Here is a 20,562-nt window from a genome sequence, read left to right on the forward strand (position 1 = left end):
GGATGATGTTCTGATATTTTGGCTCAAATTGGGATGAACATAATGTCAGAGTTGTAGTGTTTTGGAATCATTCAAGAAGGCAGGTCTTAGGCTGTAACTGTAGACAGGTGTTTGGCAGGGAAGAGATATCTTTATTAGGGCATTCAGGGTCCAACAAAGGAGCGAAATTATCTGTACTCTGTGTGCTCCTCATAAAAAAGATGAATTACTTTCATTTCTAGGGATTAATGAATTTTATGGACTGTTTTTACCCAACCTGTCTGTTGAAACCAAGGAAATTAGAAGACTTTGTATGAAAGGAGGGGGGATTAATTGGACCAAAGAATGTATGACTGAGTTTGAGAATGTCAAGTCTCAATCATGGTGCGCTCCAGATATGTAGGTTTCCGTCAAGGGAAAAAGGGTGATTAGAGATGACAGTATTTAAGGTCTTGGAGCTGTCCTTCTAAAAGTTGTTGAGTGGAAAGTAAAGACTATTTACTTGTACCTATGGATCTTTGAAAGGCGTTCTCATCCCCAGCAAAGATATTGCTGGGGATGAGAACGATGAAGTGTAGTCTGGTAAAAGTATGTGTGTGGTTATGTGCGGGGTTACCTAACAGGAAGAGTGGAAACATGAACTGGATCAGGGTGAAACATTGGCCCTGTATATATATGATAGATGATTGGCTGAAAACTAGGTTTTTGAGTGACCCAGTTAAACTGTATTGGAAGATTAAGAATTAATTATCTTTGTGTGACAGGCTGATGTTCAGAGGGAAAAGATTAGTAACCTCTAGTAGAATGTGTAATAGAGTATTCGACAATGCTATGAAGGCCATTTGGGAATGGTCAAAACCATTGTCAGGATTCGCTTTGATTTTTGGTGTCCTGGTCTTGATTTATAAATTGAAGGAAAGATCAAGGAATGTTAGGAGTGTAAGGAGCGCGACAACCTTCATAAAGTAAGAACTGTTCCTATGTTACGTAGAGGTCAATCCGATGGTCCATGGTAAGAGATTGCCATGGATTTGGTGGGTCCTTTAAGAGATTAAAGCTAGACTCCTTATTTATTTGCAGTGGTAGATCTATATCAAGGTAGCCTAAGACTTGATGTGTAGCTGACTTTTCTGGGGCTGGTCTATGCTTTCTTGAGACTCTTTTCAGAAAAGAAGGTATCTCAAAAGTATTTTAGCAGATAATAATGTTTCATTTTGCTCTCATGACGTAAGACAATTCTTGAATGCTTATGATATTAGTCATAAGAAAACTATCATCCCAAAACCAATGGAATGGTAGAAAGGTTTAATAAAACTATAAAAGAAGGAAATCAAATTACTAAATCCTGTGGGCTAGATTGGAAAAAAAGTTCAAGCCCGCACGGTTACATAGAGATTAGCTCCGAATGCTACCACTGGGCATTTTGGGGCAGATGTATCATCTGTTTTTTTGTCGCAAACGCTGCGATTCGGAAAATAGCAGCGTTTGCGACAAATAAAACGGGATTTGGAATGTATCATGCAAAAAGCCTCGCAATATTAAGGAATCGCAAATTTAGCGATTCCTTAATATTGCGAGGCTTTTAAGAAATGGCAAAATGCGATTTATTATTTGAAATGTATTAAGCACTTCAGTGTTGCGATTTTTGACTAAGAATTCACAAATTACCATCAACTTGTAGTTGGTGGTAATTGGCGAATTCTTTTCAAAAAGCACTTTTTTAAAATTCTAAAGGTGCCATATGACGCTCATACATGCCCATAGGGCATGTATGTGCGCCATATGCGTACACATCAAATTCAGGGGTGCAGCAGGGTGTCCTTAAGACACCCTTGCACCCTTGAAATTATTCTCAATTTGCGATTAGCTAATTGCTAATCGCAAATTGAGTATAATTTTACATTCATTCCTATGGGCCTCCTGGCCCATAGAAATGAATGGGAAATTATTCCTTAATTGCGATTAGCAATTTGCTAATCGTAATTAAGGAATCGCTAATAAATAGCGAAATTCTACATACATACCATTTTGCACTTCTCAAATAGCGCGATTCCTTAACAATCGCTATTTGAGAAGTGCAAAATGGTATCTTGATACATCTGCCCCTTTGCTTTTGAATTGTTTAGCGGAAGGTAGGCCAACACTCAGCGAGTTCCTGAATGAAGTGAAATAAGAGTTGTGTGTGTGTTTCTGTGGGGAACATGTGGGGAAAGTGTGAGCCTGACAACATGGTTGAAAGGAACAAAGTGTTTGACAAAAGACATGCTGTAAAAGAAACAAATGTGAAATGCATGATTGGGTGAAGATTTGTGCCCCAGGTGGCCCTAAGCCATGGTCAAAGTTATCTGGACTTAAGAGATCACTAAGACCTTTAAAATGCAGTTAAGACATCAGATGGCAGAACTTGGAATGTTAAGTGAATTATTTTTTTGAAAGGTCACTTCTCCAATTTGGAAAAGTGTTCTGATCTCAGTAAAGATCAGCTTTACTGTACTATTTATGGGGACACTGCTACTTGTGGTTTGAAGCTTCCCAAGAGAATCTCCAGGAGGCCACTTTATTTGAAAGGCTATGTATAGATTAGGATATATTTGATCTTTTATCTGTCTTACTGTAATTTGTTTTCTGTTTTTACTTTCTTTATTTGTTTGCTATTTGCCACATTTGGTGTTGAAAAAAGGGGAAAGGGATGCTATCTAGCTATTCTATGTTAGCTAATGACATGTTACTGTATATATCACAGAGTCAAAGGTTCTGGAATATTGGGGGCACAAATCTTGGGGCAGTTGTAGGAAGCAGGTAGCTGAGGTGGAATAAAACATACCTGGATGGTTCCCAATGTCTGGTCCAGTCTCATTTTGTGCTCCCTCTCTCAGCGTTCCATCACATTGATCTGTAAGATGCTCAGGGCACCATTCCTAGACCTGTATGCTTCAAGAACAACTTACTCCAAAGCATCATGTGTCTACTGATATGGTGACCCCTCAGCCTTATATGTCTTCCTGCATTTTTCTGCGAATACAGAGCATTTTGCTGAAAATAAGCAGGAATGGTGCTTTTTGTTTTCCTGGTGCATCCTTTCTAGGCTTGGAAATTACAGTTACTACTCCCTTGGCCAGCTGATGACATTGAGTGGATCCTGTTAGTGTCACCACTTCCCTAATATGCTTCTCTCAGTACATGGACACGCTGTTCTTATTCTTTTTACAAAAACACCCGATGGCGGTAGTACACTACAGCCAGCACCTCTGTAAAAGTTTGCCACAAAGTTTAAAAGATGAAAAGCATATTCTCCAGCGTGCTCAATGCCAAGCCCTGTGCCATCCACAGTGCTAATCTATATGCAGAAAACCTTCATATAGCCAAAACAATAATCTGAATGACAGAGCACAACCCAAACACATTATGAAAGGGACTCAAGTGAGCCCACAGCTCTGAGAACATTAGTAGCACAAGTCCAATTGTATATGCAACAGAAATATTTTATTCTTAAGTCTTCTCCAATGTTGACACAGAGACAAAACTAAAACAGTCGACACGTGTTTCGTCTAGGGACGACTTTTTCAAGGCTAAGTTAAAAATGTTGTAAATATTGTGTGAAGGTGCTTCTAAGCTTCTCAAAGGGTGTTCTGAAGCAGTAATATCGTTGCCAAGCTACTGGATGTTCTGCAAATATGTAGTGTAAATATACATCCAATGGAGAGTAATGGGCCCACAGTCAGGTAAACATCAGTGAGGTGAAGCATCCGTAATACGAGGCCCCTCACGGCGTTGATACTGTCGAAGCCAGCTGTTAAGAGAGGAGGGTCTGTGGCCCGTTTCGATCGGAAATATTATCTTTGTGGAGCGGACCTTCGTAGTAGTTATATAGGAGTGAAAAATCTCATAGAAATTCAAACCGATCTTCTACTTCAATATTGGTGAAAACGCCATAATAGCAAACTACGAATGGAGGGACCGAAGAGGTTACTTTCTTGGACAGGCTGCCTACACCTGGAGGCGTTCTGACCATACCATTATCAAGTGGCGTCCCTTTCATAACGTGTTTGGGTTGTGCTCTGTCATTCAGATTACAGTTCTTATTCTTGTTGTACAAGCATGGTGAATGTTCGATCGGCCTACACATCTTGCTGCATATGTTGCTGGAAAGTCAACTCCCTTCGCCCACCTGTTCAATTTTATGAGCATTATTTGCAAACCCCACAAATGACTTCTTTACAGAATTTCACAGCGTGTACGCTACATCATCCAAAGTCTTGATTAGCACCAGGATCAACTATATGTGAAGGATCAAATAAGGAGTTGTAAGATTCCAACTGTACCTCCAAAGGGCACTCTATATCACCAATAGTCCCAGATGAAAGCTTTGACTACCATCTGCCCACACCTACAGCTATGAAAGCCTGATATTACCACAAAATATGGTCTAAATGGGATTGTCATACTCCAACAGTTGTTAGAATCAGTCATTAAGTTAATTGATTGGAATGTGTGGATGGCTCTAAATCTATGCCTGGGGATTGAACCTGCTTTGCTATAATGGTCCAAATGAATGTGTGGAAGTACAGTTACTGTCCAAAATGTGCCATACTAATTCATTGCATACTCCTTAAGGCCACACGAATCCTCTGGGGACAAACCTTACTATCTAAGGCTATCACGTTTGCAAACCTCTGCTCATCTTCCACCACCTCAAAACAGTGAAAATAGAAACGTAGGTTGACTATGATTATAGCTATATAATTGCAGACAACTATCCCAATCAAGTAATACACAATACTAAAACCATCCTTATGTTCTACACCAAGACAACTACGCTAAGAAAAAGACTAACCAACATCTTCTCACACAAAATAAATGATTATTGTGGCGGCTGGAGGCTCGGAGTATCTTTTAACTGACACAACCCCATAAATATCCTAATCACAGACAACAGAATGCTTATGATCGAAGCGAAACAGTTCCGTTTTCGGATCACCATTCAAACCTTCAAAAACGGAAAGGAATACCAAAAACAGTTCTGTCCCTGCTTTTCCAATCTTCTTTGCTAAAGAGACAACTCAATGTTGGCCCTCTTCAGCCACCTCTTCTCCTTCTCCCACTTCCTTGGCTACACTCAACATTCATTCACGCCTGCCCCCCTTATTCCTGTCTGGGTGATTCGGTAGTGTTACAGTCTTCTCCTAATGCTTTACAGGGCACCCTTGTCAATGCCACAACTTCAGTTAAAACACCTGTTACATCCACTGTCTTCAGTCTTATCCTGAACAATGACTTCCAACTACTTGCTGTTATCGAAACGTGGTTGAAAATCACTTTTGCACCTAAGTCACTGGAACAAAACCGAGCTATCAGCTGGAGTGGGCAAGACCTGTTAGACACAATTCAGGGCATATTAATTGGGTTGTGCAAGGGTACAGAAATGTAAATGTAAATGTATTTGAGCTTATATAGCGCGCAGCTACCCACAAAGGGTTTCCCGGCGCTTGCTTAGGGAACCCGTCCTGGTATTCCCCTGTGAGATAACCCCGGCAGGGTATCCACAAGGTGAAAGCCAGGCATCCCGCCGCGAGGGGCCGTTGTGGAGATTAAGCAAGCTATTGCCCAGAGTCGCAGAGTGTGAACCCGTGAGTCGAGAAGGCACCGGAGCAAGAATTATCAAGTCCGTGGAATTTTTGAGCCCAAGACCCGCCGAGGCGGGGAATTGAACCCTGGTCCAGGGCCGATCTCAGCTTCCGGGTCTGCCACCTCTAACCCCTGAGCCACACTTCTCCACAGAAAGAATATCTCCAGGCATGTATTCATGAATCTTCTAACATCACCAAAGAACTGTTCTGGATTATTAAGAATCCCGTTCATCCTCCAGTTTGTCAGCTCTCTTGGTTGAACTTTGGGACAATCTTCTATCTTTTGTTATCAATAAAACTGAAAGCCTGAGTCTCACATTGCTTTTATTGCTCCAAGGTCACTGAATCATATCTACTCTTCTATTCCTTCCTGTGCAAGCTCGCTGTATGAGTTTGAGCCTGTGCCCAAATATAAGTAATATCTTGATCACCTTCAAGAGATTCTCTCAGCTTTGAGACATACTTACCGCTAAAGTCAGTAACCATAGTCAAGGCCCCAAACATGTACCTCAGTCATCCCCAACCTATTCAATAACTCCCTATGAAGTGAAGTTATCACTCATGTACTTACATTTGCAATAATCACACCCATCCTAAAGAAACACACACCGGCAGAATCAACATCGCAAATTGCAGACCAATCTGAGGTTGAATTTGCATTGGAAAAATGCTTGAAACGTTTGACAAACTCAAACTGTCATCTCACCTGAATCTTTGTGTGGCACTGCACACTTATGTGTGTGCACCAAAAACAGAGTGGAACAGTGCTCCGTATCCCAGAGTATAAGTGAACCCACACCTGCATAGGGAACAGCGTATTAGAGAAAGGTGGACAAGCTGTTTTAAGCAACTGCTCCGATTTTTATTGTGCAGGAGCCAACTGGACATGTGATTGAAATTATAAGAGAGATTCCCTAAAGGCCAGTGTCGTAGGTGACGGCAACCAATCCCTTTCAAGGGGTGGCCTCAGGGGGATGCACTGAATGTGCACTACCTGTAAGTACAGGCCCGCCAGGCCGCCCTTTGACAGTATCTTTGCCGCTGCGCCTGCATCTTTAACAGGGCACAGGAGCAAAATCAAAGTGTTCCCTTCCTTTGCATGGGTCACGAAAATAAGGGCACGCCCCTGAGATCGTGCCTGCCCACATTTATCACTGGTGCGATCGATGTGCAATACAGAACGGCAGCACAAACAGCTGCCATCCCATCTGTAAAACCATAGTACGCAATGGGTGCAATAAGTGTGACACGTCACCACAGCACTTTTATAATATAGTCCATGGAGTAAAATTGCCTTGAAAGGGAGTTCCATCAGACTTCACAACCCTTAGGGATAAAGAGACCCCTCTATCATATATTAGGGAAGGGCCTTTCTACTCTCAGGGAACGGGCTTCACTATGCACTGATCCTACTGGATCTTTCGGCCATCTTTGTCACCATGTTTGACAAGGGGTTTATTGAAAAACTGTCCACTCCACATGGCCGCACAGCACTACCAAAGTTCACTTCCTCCTTTCAAAGTAGGATCATTCTGCTCTGGTATAGTCAACATTAGACGTGTCAAACCTCAGGACTCACTCCTATCTTCAACACAGCTCAATGTTTACAGATATTACAAATACACTAACTATGTATGCTGGTATATAAGATATGTCAGTGGGAGTGATCTTCATTGGCAACCTTTCACTAACACCAGATAATTGTATCTTCTCTCTATGCCTTCTCATATGGGTCTGCTATTGCTCCACTGCTTTCAGAAAAACTCTAATCTTCGCTACAGTTATCTCACACCTTGATTATTATAAAAGTATATATATTGACCTCTTCACACATTCTTTTCAAAACTGCAGAAAGTTCAAAACTATGCAGCTTTCCTGCAATTTGCCTTGAAATGGCAGGACCGTATCACTTTGGCCCTTAAATCCCTTAACTACCTTAGATACACATTATCTATTGTAGATAATCAGACATGTGATTGTTTGGAGATAAAGAAGCGAATCAAGGACTTTTGGAAGTTGAGCTTTACAAAAAAAACAAGGATCGTAACACAATGTCACACTACAATAGTGTTCTTTGACAAACTTTACTTTGTGCACAAACGTATTTGTCCCTTACTATCTGACTAAATGTCTTTGGTCCGCTAACCAGTACGTACTGTCAGCTTGATCGTTCAGGTCCAGTAGATACAGTGGTTGGTCTCTGCATGTCAAAAGATCCTCCTGGTGGAAAGCCCTTCTTCTCTAACTGAGACCACACAGTGACTACCTCAAAATCAGACTATCCCTATTAATCACTCACCTCTTCACCATGGCATTTGGATAACCATATCTTCTCCACAACCGCCCCCAAGATATAAACTATAAGCTATGTACTGCCATTTAATCACCCACGGCAACCTGGCTCTTCTCTCTGGTCCTGTGGACTCCTGCTAGTAAGGTTATGTCATCTTGTAGTACATTATCAACAGGTGCTATCTCCAGCTACTGCCCATCAGTGCTAGAGGGGAGTAAGGTTCTATAAAACACATGCTAGAGATGAATTGTATTACAAAGGTAATAACCACTTAATCACACTCCCCCTACATGAACTCTCGCCCCAAATTCTCTGAGGCCAGCATAGGTTAACAGTGCTTAAAATACAAAAAATATAACAATAATAAAAGAAATACTAATAATAATGACTAGCGCTTACTTTTTGGGAGCAAAAAGATCCAAAAGAAAGAGAGAAACTTAGAACTAGGATAGAGCTGTTCAAAGGAAGATACAGTAATCAAAAAAAGAAGTGCTACAGGTAGCAAAGTCACTTTCATGTGTAGCACTACGCCATAACATATTGAGACCAACAGGAGGAGACAGACCCATTGTCCCAGCCCCTGCCAAGGCCATTCTAGGTATTGGATTGCTTCTAAAAAAATACCTAGTTTAGAAATCGAACTTAAATTATGGCCTTTTCTCTTTATAACTATCCCCGGATCTAGATTTAAAGAATAATACAGAACTTGCAAGTGCTTCAGAAATAACTGCTTCAGAACTAATGCACAAACAAGATAAATACACAATATATCAGTTTGGCCAGTAAAGAATCCCACACTTCTTCAATTTACCTTGCAAATTCTTCCTCCTTTTTCTTTTGTGCTTCATCCAGAGACAACTTCATAGTCTTGTACCACCTTCTGAAATCAAACCAACAAACACCTAAACTCCAAAACAGAAGAAACACAAGTGTATTTAGGTCAAGGGACAAATGAGAAGTACTTAAAGTATATTTTTATTAAGCACTTGATACTGCTGTTTAAGGCATTTTACTGCAGCAAAAATATTTCCAAGTACAATATTGTAGAAGTGAACATTTTTTTTATTATATATATATATATATATATATATATATATATATATATATATATATATATATATATATATATATATATATATATATATATATATATATATATATATATGTATATATCGTAGCTACTTCCTTCTTGTCTTCGCCAAAGAAGAGAGAGCACTCACGGGAGGAGGATCAAAGTTTTATTTCAGACCCTCAGAGCACCAGACGCGTTTTGGCTACTGCCTTTGTCAGTGGTACACTGAATCACCATTTTTTTCTCATTTAAATACCCCTCACGTGTCATATTTAGTCATAGAGGTAGAGAGAGGACTTATACATCATTCTTGTGTGACATATTGGATTGGTTATATACAGCATTTTATAATCGTAATACAATTCATTTTGCCCTGGATGGGCACCTTTAAATTACTTGCTGTGACCTTATTTTCTACATTTTCGATTCGTAATCGCTGACTGTGTCCTGTTTACATTATTGCGATTAGAACAATTTTATGCAATTTTATACAATTTTGGCATTCCCCATTATTTAGCCCTGGATGGGCTTAAGCAGCAAGGTCAACCTCTCAATAATTGACAATTCCTCTGATTCTCTGCCTCTCTAGACTTATTTTTTACAAAACACACAGTGTAAATTATAATACCCTTTACCTTAAACCAAATTAAAATATAAAACATACATTTTCATATTATTTGAGGATTCTTAAGGGTCTTTTCTTACTACACGACTTTCTTTGGAGCATGGAGCCCCCTATCCCATATGTACTGTCATCTCCTCATGGCTATTCAGGACCCGGGGTTCTTGGTGCCAATATCTATTATATGTCTGGATTCTAATCTTCTCAGTTTCATTAATCTGTCACCTCCTCTTGGGCTCGCTGGCACATGATCTAATGCAAAGTACACCAGTAGCTCACTGTTGCTCTTATGATGTTGCTTATAGTGCCTTGCTACTGGCTACGACGGATCACAATTAGTAATAGCCCTGAGGTGCTCCAGGATGCGCATCTTAGTGGGGTTCACTGTGCTGCCAATATAACGCAGTCCACAGGGGCAAACGAGACAATAAACAGTGTAGGGAGTTGTGCATGTTAGAAATGTTTCGATTTTACGTAGTTCTCCTCTCACCTGGTAAGACATTACTTTTTTACTGTGTTTGCATGCCTTACAACGCCCACATGGGTAGAATCCTGGTTTTGGATTACCAAATGGTTGTTCCACTGGGCGTGTTAGGTAACTACTTGTTAAGGTGTTCCTTAATGCTCTCGCCCTCCTGTAAGTTACCATCGGTTGGCTCGGGATGTCTGTTCCTATTACTGGATCGGTTGTTAACAGTTTCCAGTTTTTCCTTAACACTGTTCTCAATACACTTGCCCCTTCTGAGAAGGTAGTGATAAATCTGAACTTTCCATCTTTGTCAGTATCCTTTACTTTGGTTTTTAGCATTTCCTGCCGTGAGATGTTTTTCACTTTTCTCTGAGCTTCTTCCAGACACTTCTCCCCCATAACCTCGTACTCTGAATCTCTCTACACTCTCATTGGCATTCCTGATGTAATCTTCTTCTGACGAACAATTACGTTTTATACGTATTAATTCTCCGTAGGGAATACTGTAAATTAGCTGTGGTGGATGACTGCTCTTCGAGTGTAATATAGAGTTACCAGCTGTGGGCTTTCTGAATAGCTGTGTATGTATTTTCCCTTGCTCTGTTCTTATCTCAAGATCTAGGAAATTGACTTTACTGCTGTTTAAGGCATTTTACTGCAGCAAAAATATTTCCAAGTACAATATTGTAGAAGTGAATATATATATATATATATATATATATATATATATATTACCTACTGGCAGTCGCCAGTAGGTAGTTATAGTTAGGATTGTTTTCCATAGGAAATCCTAAACATTCTATTTGGAATAACTTTGGCCCTGGTTGAAGAATCTTAGCGAATTTCTCAAAGAAGATGGCTCAGTCCGCTGCGCTCCTTCCCTAAAAGTTTGGGGGGGGATTGGTCAAGTGGGGGCTGAGATAAAAGGGGGGTCCCAAAACGTGTTTTCTCCATGTTATTTTCCATAGGACCTTTAGACTCGGCTACAGGTCGAACGGGTGAATGGATTTATAAGAAATTTGGCAAAACTGTACAGTCCGGCTCGCAGATTACGCTTTTTTTGGAATGGTGTAAATCCGTTCAGTAGTTGTTGAGAAACTTAAAGTTAAAGTCAATTATATATCTATAGGCGCGCATGCGTGCGCGCACCCAAGTGGCTGCGCGTGAGCGGATTTTTTTTTTGCTGCGTGACGTCTGTTAACGTTCGATTCGAAGGAAATCAGGAAGTGTTGACCGCCATTTTGTCACTGCGAGTAAATATATTGTCATTTCAAAGCGTTGGAACATGGAAAGGGGAGAAGGTAGAGATTGTTTTGCTGCGTAGGTTTTCTCAGGGTGTGCAGTAAGGTCCTTAAAAGCGAAAATATATATATTTTTTCCTCGAAAAAGTTGCGGGGTGCGCGCACTCGGGCGCGCACACCTATTTACAAAAGTGTGAAAATGGAGATAAATCAGAAGTTTGAGTGCTTTGATATAAGGTGGCTCTGAAAAGAGCCCTTGTGTTAATTGAGTTGTTTCTGCATTTATAAGTAAGTACCGATGCAGAGTTTGATATAATATTGTTGGCAGCATTTTGAAAGGAAAGACAGGGGCCCATTTTCTGGTTAACAGGTGACCAGGCCAACTTTTCACGCCAGGCCCATTCCTGCAAAGTCGACCGCCATTTTTAGGAGATCTGCAACCACCGGCAGTCACTGGGTTGCAGGAGCAGATGGACTCAAGCCTGTCGGGCGAAGCATCGTTGCACCGCCACAGTGGACGAGACCCTGCTGGGCTCGTGGAACATCGCTGTACCGCAACAGTGGGCGAGTCCTTTGCTGGGCTCGTGGAGCGTCCCTATACCGCCAGAGTATGCAAACGCTTTGCTGGGCTCGTGGAGTGTCCCTATATCGCCACAGAGTACGAACCCTTTGCCGGGTGCATGGATCGTTGGGGGTGCAGCTGAGGGGCCTCCATCTGGGGAGGCTCGTCCGCGCCGCCTCTCCCTCCCAGTGGACCCCACGGCGTCTTGCTGACATTTGTTATGGCCGGACCAGGCGATGAAGAGAGGGGGAGGTCGGATATATATGAGTTATACTATTAGGTATGTCACATCCCCCTTGTGGCCTGCAAGGCACCGAAAAAAGTAGAGAATGGGAAGACAACTACATCTCGGGTCGGGCCCATGCCTTCTCTGGCCGATGGCGGCCGGCCGCTCTTTGCCATGGCCCCAGGAACGGATCCCTTGGTTCATCCTGGGGACAGGCCTTGGCGTGTGGTGTCTCCTCCGGACTATTCGCGTAATGGTTCTCCACCCCAGGCCGTTGCCGACGGCTTTTGTAGACTTTCTGACGCTCCACATTGTAAATGCGGCACACCATGGGTGGCAGAGCAGCGGTGCACATTAACTGGTGCATCTCTGGGGATGCGCCAGTTAACATAAATCTGCTCCTTTACATTTAAGTATGAGCAGGGGACACAGAGTTGGTGAAGCTTATCGAAGGTTAAAAAGAGATGAGTCCTGTTCACTGAAAACTTGGACATAGGACTCACCTCCTCAGCATCGCTGGACATGTCTAAATAATAGCTGCAAAATGTTACTGTTGTTAAACAATTTTACTATTATAGTGTCTGAGATTTGTCTCTTACTCTGCAACATCTCATTGTTGTTCTCTTTCTTTAAAGATAAGGACATTAACCATGAGTGATAATGAGCAATCCGTTGGTCTCGATCTTATTGTTGAACATGTCATTGAAACGTCAGTGGAAGTGGAACCCTTAGATGATTTAAATCCTGAGGATGATGAAGAACATGATGAGGATGCCGATTTGTCAGAATTGTATGACATAGGGTGGGAAGCTGACGTGCTTCAGCATATGGAACTATAAACATTTATTTTTCAAATTTACTGGAAATAAAAAGTGAAAATGTAAACCGTTTCATTTAAAATTAAACATAACTTGAAAAACAGGTTATGTGTAGTGTCTTTAATAAAATAGTCAAATATGCTCATAAAAATATTTCTAAACCAATGAAAAGCCTTAACAAGTCACATGACCTGTTATGCTTACGTTACGCGCTCCGCGCCGCGCCCCGGATTGTTGGTCATTCAAACTGAGGCTGGCGTCAGCATGAGAGCGCCAACGTCTCGTGGCTACGCCATTCAGAAAATATTGTTGGCAGCATTTTGAAAGGAAAGATCTGCAACCACCGGCAGTCACTGGGTTGCAGGAGCTGATGGACTCAAGCCTGTCGGGCGAAGCATCGTTGCACCGCCACAGTGGACGAGTCCTTTGCCAGGTGCATGGAGCGTCGCTGCACCGCAAGAGTGGACGAGTCCTTTGACGGGTGCGTGGAGCGTTGGGGGTGCAGGTGAGGGGCCTGCACATGGGGAGGCGGGAGAGGCTCGTCCGCGCCGCCTGTCCCTCCCAGTGCACCCCACGGCGTCTTGCTGACATTTGTTATGGCCGGACCAGGCGATGAAGAGAGGGGGGGGTCGGAGGCATATGCAAGACATCCCCCCTCGTGGCCTGCAAGGCGCCGAAAGATTATCGTCCGCGCCGTCTCTCCCTCCCAGTGTACCCCACGGCGTTTTGCTGACATTTGTTATGGCCGGACCAGGCGATGAAGAGAGGGGGGGGGGGGGGGGGGTCGGAGGCATATGCAAGACATCCCCCCCTCGTGGCCTGCAAGGCGCCGAAAGAGGAAGAGAATGGGAAGACAACTACATCTCGGGTCGGGCCCATGCCTTCTCTGGCCGATGGCGACCGGCTGCTCTTTGCCACGGTCCCAGGAACGGATTCCTTGGTTCATCCTGGGGACAGGCCTTGGCGCATGGTGTCGCCTCCGGACTATTCGCGTAATGGTTCTCCATAGTTGTTTTAATATATTTTTGTTCAAGAATAAAAACGTTTTAATCTGTTATTTTGCTGTCGTGTGGTATATTTCTAATATTTGTCGCTCTGATGTCGTTTCCCCTCCCAAATGGAACATGTGATGTAATCTACAGCCGGACATTCCGACAGGACATGAGAGCAAAAGGGGGGGGGTCAGATCTGAAGTTGGGCAGGCGATAAGATCACGTTTTGCTATGTAGGGCTATCTATGTTCGTGATGGGGCCTAAAAGGGGGCAAGATGGCGTCGAGCTCGGTTTCTCTCACTAGTTTCACTAGTTTCATATTTCTCATGAGGGGTTGTTCCTAATGTTTCTATTTTAGCAAGGTCAAAAAGAGATCCTATCAGTGGCCTATTGATTTTGTTCGATTCCTTTTGTTTTCTCTAACGATTTTTAAGTTAAAGTTTGCTAGTACGATACAGCGGCTAGTCCGCATTTTATATATATGTCTTTTTTATTAGGGGTGTTTTCCGGTGGAGTCGGACGATCTACCTCTAATAAACGGTAAGTGTTCCTCTGAAGGAATGCGTCTTGAAAGTGGCTGACTGTAATGTATGATATTTCACTCAGTGACTTTCAGGCCCATGCTGTTTCAAAACTGTGCATGTGTTTGAAGCAGGCGTAGGTATTGACGCAGCATAGAAACTACTAGGAACCAATTGGAAGTGTTGTTTTCAAGTCACATGACTTCACATGCGCGTCTCAGGACGTGTACGCGGTGATAGTATCTGGTTGGAAGTAGCGGTCCAATTTCAAAACGTGAAGAGGAGTAAATCGAAACATATCCGGATTTAATATATCTTCTGAGTAGTATAAGTTCTATGGTGGGTGTATGAAGAAATTTAATAAGTTGCAATCGCGAGCTTTTCCCGAAATATATATAGGCGGGTGCGCGCACACGGTCGCGCACGATCGAAAGCCGATAAACGCCCTTTATAATATGCTCCTGGAGCTGTTTTTGGAAAGTTCAAATTGCAAAGTTTTCACGAAATATATAGGCAGGTGCGTGCACTCGGTCGCGCACGAAAGCCTGGAAATGCGATATCCATTTTATTGACAACTGTTGCCGAGTGCGCACACCGGGTCGCGCACGAAAGTTTAGTAAGGCTATTTTTATTTACAGACAAATTTTAATGTGTTTAAAAAAAGGCAAGGTACAGACTTTCGAATTCTGTATCGCTTTACAAGGAGTCTCTATGCAACTTGAACAGTGAAGAAAACGGCTTGTTTTCGAAAAAAATATTACCAGAACTTTATTGCCAAAAGTATAGGTTGCATACACGACATTTTTCTGAATTAGCATTTTAAAAACCAATGAAATTCACAGAAAAAACCATAGGTTTTACACACGTTATAGTTAGGAAGTAGCATTTAAAAAACCTATGAAATTCACTGAAAAAAAACATAGGTTTGACACATGTTATAGTTAGCTGGAAATTTTACTGACATAAAACCAATGAAATTCCACGTTATAGTTAGTTGAACTCACTATAACTTGCGCGTGCAATGCACTGCTGATGACGTCACATATTACATCACTTATGACATGGTCAGTGACATCACTCATGACATCACTGATGACACCATCCAGTGAATATGTGTCTTTCTGAAAAATAAATATTAGTGAGTAATGTTTAAATATTTAAATATATATATTAGTGTTTCCCTTTGTGTATAAGTGGCTACATGTGTTGGTAAGTAGCTACATGCGTATGTATATGGGTTATTAGATATTTTTATTAGTATCAGTATGAGTGTCTATATGGTTTGGTGGGGGTATTACTTAGCACATAGATGCATGAGTGACTGACTCTCTGTTTGTATGTGTTTTGAAGACAGCATATGTACAGGACTGTATGGGTGGATGAGTGTGTATATGTGTTTGTTAGTGAGTGAATGACTGTCTCACTAGTGTCTTTATCAGTAACTACATATGTTTTAATCTAGTATATATGAATATTGATGTATATAAGTGAGTATATGTGAGAGTAAGAGATTGTAAGAGTTCCTGTTTAAATAAGTATGTGTTTCTATAAGTGATTGTTTAAGAGAATAAATATGTGTAATTTTCAATAGAAGTAAGGTGGAAGTGTGTGTATAACTCTATATTCAAATAAATGGATGTTCAATAGTTTATTTGCACGTGTGAATATGTGTGTGAGTAACTTTTGGATGACTGTCGGTGTGTAACAGGATGTATAGGTGTATCACTTCATATGATGAGTGAGTATATGTATGAGTGACTATATAGAACTGTTGGTGAATGAGTGGATGTGTATATAGATAGTGGAATTACTGAATTGCTTGTTGTAACTGATATAGGTATCTCCATTTTTTTTAAATTTTAGTTTCTATTTTTGAATATGTGTCTCAAGGGTTACATTACAGTGAAAGGAGGTCTGTCACTATGTCACAAGGATGGTGTCATCAGTGATGTCACTGACCATGTCATGAGTGATGTAATATGTGACGTCATCAGCAGTGCATTGCACGCGCAAGTTATAGTGAGTCCAACTAACTATAACGTGGAATTTCATTGGTTTTATGTCAGTAAAATTTCCAGCTAACTATAACATGTGTCAAACCTATGGTTTTTTCAGTGAATTTCATAGGTTTTTTAAATGCTACTTCCTAACTATAACGTGTGTAAAACCTATGGTTTTTTCTGTGAATATATATATATATATATACACACACACACACACACACACACACACACACACACACATCTGGAAAAAAACAAAGGTTAAAATGACGTTATATTTAAGTGTAGAAATAACAACAAAAAATCCTGCTTAAAAACGAAACAAAAACACTATACTTGAAACCTGTGATGCTACACTTATCACCTCACATATTACATCACTCAGAACATGTTAAGTGACGTCAATGATGACCTCACTGTTGACATCCCAATCACTGATAACACCATAGTCGTATACAGCAGGAAGCAAGTGTGGGTGTGAATTGGTGTGAATGGTTCACCATTTACAAATCACTATGTTTTGGGTATTATACCCTGGTAAACAATAAAAAGAGTGAGAGCACCTGATATGGGTTGCGAGCTATGTTTCAAAGTAGGTTGTGGCTTACAGCCAAAGCCAGTTCCCAAAAATGCGTGAAAAAGGTCAAAGCGTCTGTAGACAATCGATTATCCACCCGATTATCCACCAGTGGATATCTGGGCATGTGCCCACTTTAAATAGTTGTAATACAATTCTATAGGTAAATTATATGTAGCACTGACATTTATAAAGTGTGAACATTTATTTCCCGACTAGCAGAGTAGTTGCAGAGGGCAGGAGGCTGAATGTAAGTAAGATAGAGCTTAGTTCTTGTAATCAGATACTGAGAACCTCTCAAATAAAAAGCCTGATGCAGGATGGTAAGACCTTTAAAACACATCCTGTTTTTAAAAGTAGCCAGTGTAGCTCCCGCAGGTAATGGAAAATGTGCACTTTCAAAATGAAGTCTAATTTGCAGCAGCATTTTGTACCGCTTGCAAATTCTTAGTCCGCTTGTCTCGGAGAACGAGATAGAGACCATTAGCATAGTCCAGTCTCGAAGTGGTCAATGTGTGGACCACTGTCTTACATTTCTTCAAGGACAGAAGATCCAGGAATTTTTTAAGGGATTTCAGGAGGGAAAAACAGATGGCGGCATCAGAGGTAATTTGATAAGAGAACAACAGTTTGTCATCTATCTTCACCCCTAAATTCCTGGCTAATGATGCGAGCCCCTAAAGGGATGGGAGATTCTGAGGCCAGCAGCTGCACTACCATTCTCCTTCAGAATGATCAAACAAGAGGATATCTGTTTTATTTGCGTTAGTTAACAGATGGAATCTCTCAGCCAACCCAAAAGGTGTTTGGGGAGAGATAGCCCTAAATAACGTGCAGTTGTATGCAGCAATCCCTTACCATCGGTTCAGTTCCACCTAGTTGGAAGGCTGCCTGCGTCATGCCCATCATAAAGAAGCCTGGATTGGATCCGTTGAAGCCGGAGAGTTATCGACTCATCTCCCTCCTTCCCTGGGTGGCAAAAATTACAGAGGCCCATGTGAATAACATCTTAACAAACCATCTGGAATCTGCACATCTTCTAGATCCTACACAGAATGGTTTTAGATCTGGACATAGTACAGAGACAGCACTTCTATTCATGGTTGAACATCTCCGCTCTGTACTAGATGCAGGTCAAACGGCGGCACTGGTCCTCTTGGACCTCAGTGCCGCCTTTGACACTGTATCTCACACCATTCTTATTCGAAGGCTTGGTGAGGCTGGTATTTCAGGCAGGGCGTTGGATTGGTTTCAATCGGAACGATCCTTTCCGGTTGTAGTGCCACCGTTCAGATCCAAGCCCCACGCCATCACTCAAGGAGTCCCGCAGGGCTCGGCATTGAGCCCCACTTTCTTCAACCTCTACGTTCAACCTTTGGCGGAGGTTGCGAAGAGTTGGGGTCTCACTATGGTATCATACGCCGATGATACCCAGTTGGCGGTGGCTCTTAACGGGGACTCTGACCAACTGGCATCAAACTTTGCGGATGGTTTGAGGGCCGTTGCTAGCTGGCTTACGTCCAATTGTTTACAACTCAACGCCCTCAAAACTGAGGTGATGGTGCTGGGGAAACATCCTGATCTGTGGGGTGCTAGCTGGTGGCCTAAGGAGCTGGGACCTCCCCCAAAACCTGTCTCCGAACTAAAAAATCTTGGCGTCTGGTTGGATTCCAAACTAACCTTCTCGTTCCACACTAAGAAGGTGGCATCCATGTGCTTCGGCATTCTGCGTGGCTTGAGGCCTATCCTCAAATTTTTTGATGGTGATCCAAGCTAGCGTACTATCGAGGCTCGATTACGCGAGCTCACTGTTCTTGGGCGCCAACCAGGTGGAAGTCTTGCGACTTCAACGGGTGCAGAATGCGGCAGCTAGGGCCCTGGTGGGCCAGCCACACTTCTGCTCAGCCCGTAGCACAATCTTCAATCTGCACTGGCTGCCAGTAATCAGGCGCATAGAGTTCAAGGCCCTCTGCTTTGCGTTCAAAATTCTTAAATCTAACACCCCTATCATCCTTCAGCACCTTTTGTCCTCGTACACCCCTTCGCGCAGCCTTCGTTCTGCTGGCCAAAATCTGGCACTTGTCCCCCGATTTCAAAAATGTAGATTGGGTGGCCGATCGTTTACGGTCTTGGCCTCTAAACTATGGAACGTACTTCCTGCCTACATTCGCTCTTTGGATGACCTTCTTGCTTTCAGGAAAGCTGTCCAAACCGATTTCTTTCCTCTGTCTTATTAATCACTCCCGACTTTTTCTGTGTTATTAGTTATGTTACTTTTTCCAGTTACAGCGCCGGGACGCCCCTTAGCTGGGGCAGCTGTGCGCTTAAAAAATTCAAATAACATAACATAACATAACGTATCAATGTAAGAAATGCATTTCTGGAAATTTGTCTGTGGGCATTCTAATGCTTTCACCCGCTCCCTATCACGTAGGGCTCTACCAAAGTCCTCCTCCTAGGACTCTCTAAGGGGTTGCAGCGAATACTGTTAGTAAGCAACCAAGGCACTAGATAACCAACTAATGAGTGTACAGCCATTCAGCCATAGCCCAACATGTGTAAGGTATGTATGAGTTGATAAGTAACTGGCTCTGATTCCCAAAACCCCAAAATCTCCTTAAGAATACATAGTAGGGAGCCATCCAGAAGAAATTGGCACTCATGGAGGTCATACTGTTCAGAAAGAGCCAAGAAAGGAAGGATCTGACCATCTTGAAAGACATCGCCCCAGGATAATGAGTCAGACTTGCTCCCAGAGCTGTAACTCCCAATACTTGTTTGTTGCCCTTGGGGAGACTGGACCATGAGGAGCTAAGTTTTTGGTGACCCGTAAACCACTAGTAAAGCAGCTGAGTGTTAAAGAAAGGGAGGCTGCCTCCAGGGCCGGCCCCCTGTTACAAAGCGTCTATTTTACAGCCAGGTCAAGAGGAGGGGCGGACACACCGGTTTCCAGGGAGAGAGCCAGTGCCGTTGGACTGTCAAGTACTAATATTCGAAGTTGGGTGCGCCAGGCCTCCCTGGTATTGTGGAAGTTATAATTTAGAAAGGGCAACCTTAAGACGAGAGTAATGCCATATGAGGTCACTCAGTATTGTGTCTTGATATCAAAACTTTTTCCTGGGGAGATATACTGGAAGATTAGCAAAGTAGTAAACAAGGCAAGGGAGCATCATAATCTTTGTCCAGCAATACGACCCATCACTGAGAGTGGGAAGGATCACCAGATGGCTACCTGAAACATTTGGAATAAACAAGATTTAATCCAGCTCATCTTGAGACCAGGGATCTCCCCAAATGTGGTCAAGATGCCATCAATACTGGAGTGTCCCCTGTCAAGTCTTTCAAATAGAACAGAACATCATCCGAGTAGAGAAAGAGTTTGTGAGCTCTATCTGGTAAGGAGCTACCTCACTTCCTTCCTCCCTGCCGAGCACAGGCTGCTAGGGGCTAAATTGCCAGGGCAAATAGAAGAGGGGAGATGGGGCAGCCCCATCTTGTGCCCCTGCCTACTGACAGTGCTGCAGAAAGCAACCCCCAGACTGAATTCAGAATGTTGGGTCTA

At 42.4% G+C, this 20,562-nt stretch overlaps 1 protein-coding gene across 2 annotated transcripts in view; it reads right to left on the bottom strand.

Annotated features, from left to right (window-relative positions):
- TAF1B (TATA-box binding protein associated factor, RNA polymerase I subunit B) overlaps positions 1–20,562 on the bottom strand; it is a 909,612-nt gene that overhangs the window by 270,916 nt on the left and 618,134 nt on the right. For both annotated transcript variants that reach the window (XM_086926356.1, XM_086926357.1), the window contains exon 12: positions 8,711–8,801. In XM_086926356.1, coding sequence (XP_086782482.1) covers positions 8,711–8,801 — 91 coding nt within the window. The remainder of the gene's footprint in view (positions 1–8,710; positions 8,802–20,562) is intronic.

Source organism: Lissotriton vulgaris, chromosome 6 (genome assembly GCF_964263255.1).
Source record: "Lissotriton vulgaris chromosome 6, aLisVul1.2, whole genome shotgun sequence".
In the NCBI taxonomy this organism is placed as follows: Eukaryota; Metazoa; Chordata; class Amphibia; order Caudata; family Salamandridae; genus Lissotriton; species Lissotriton vulgaris.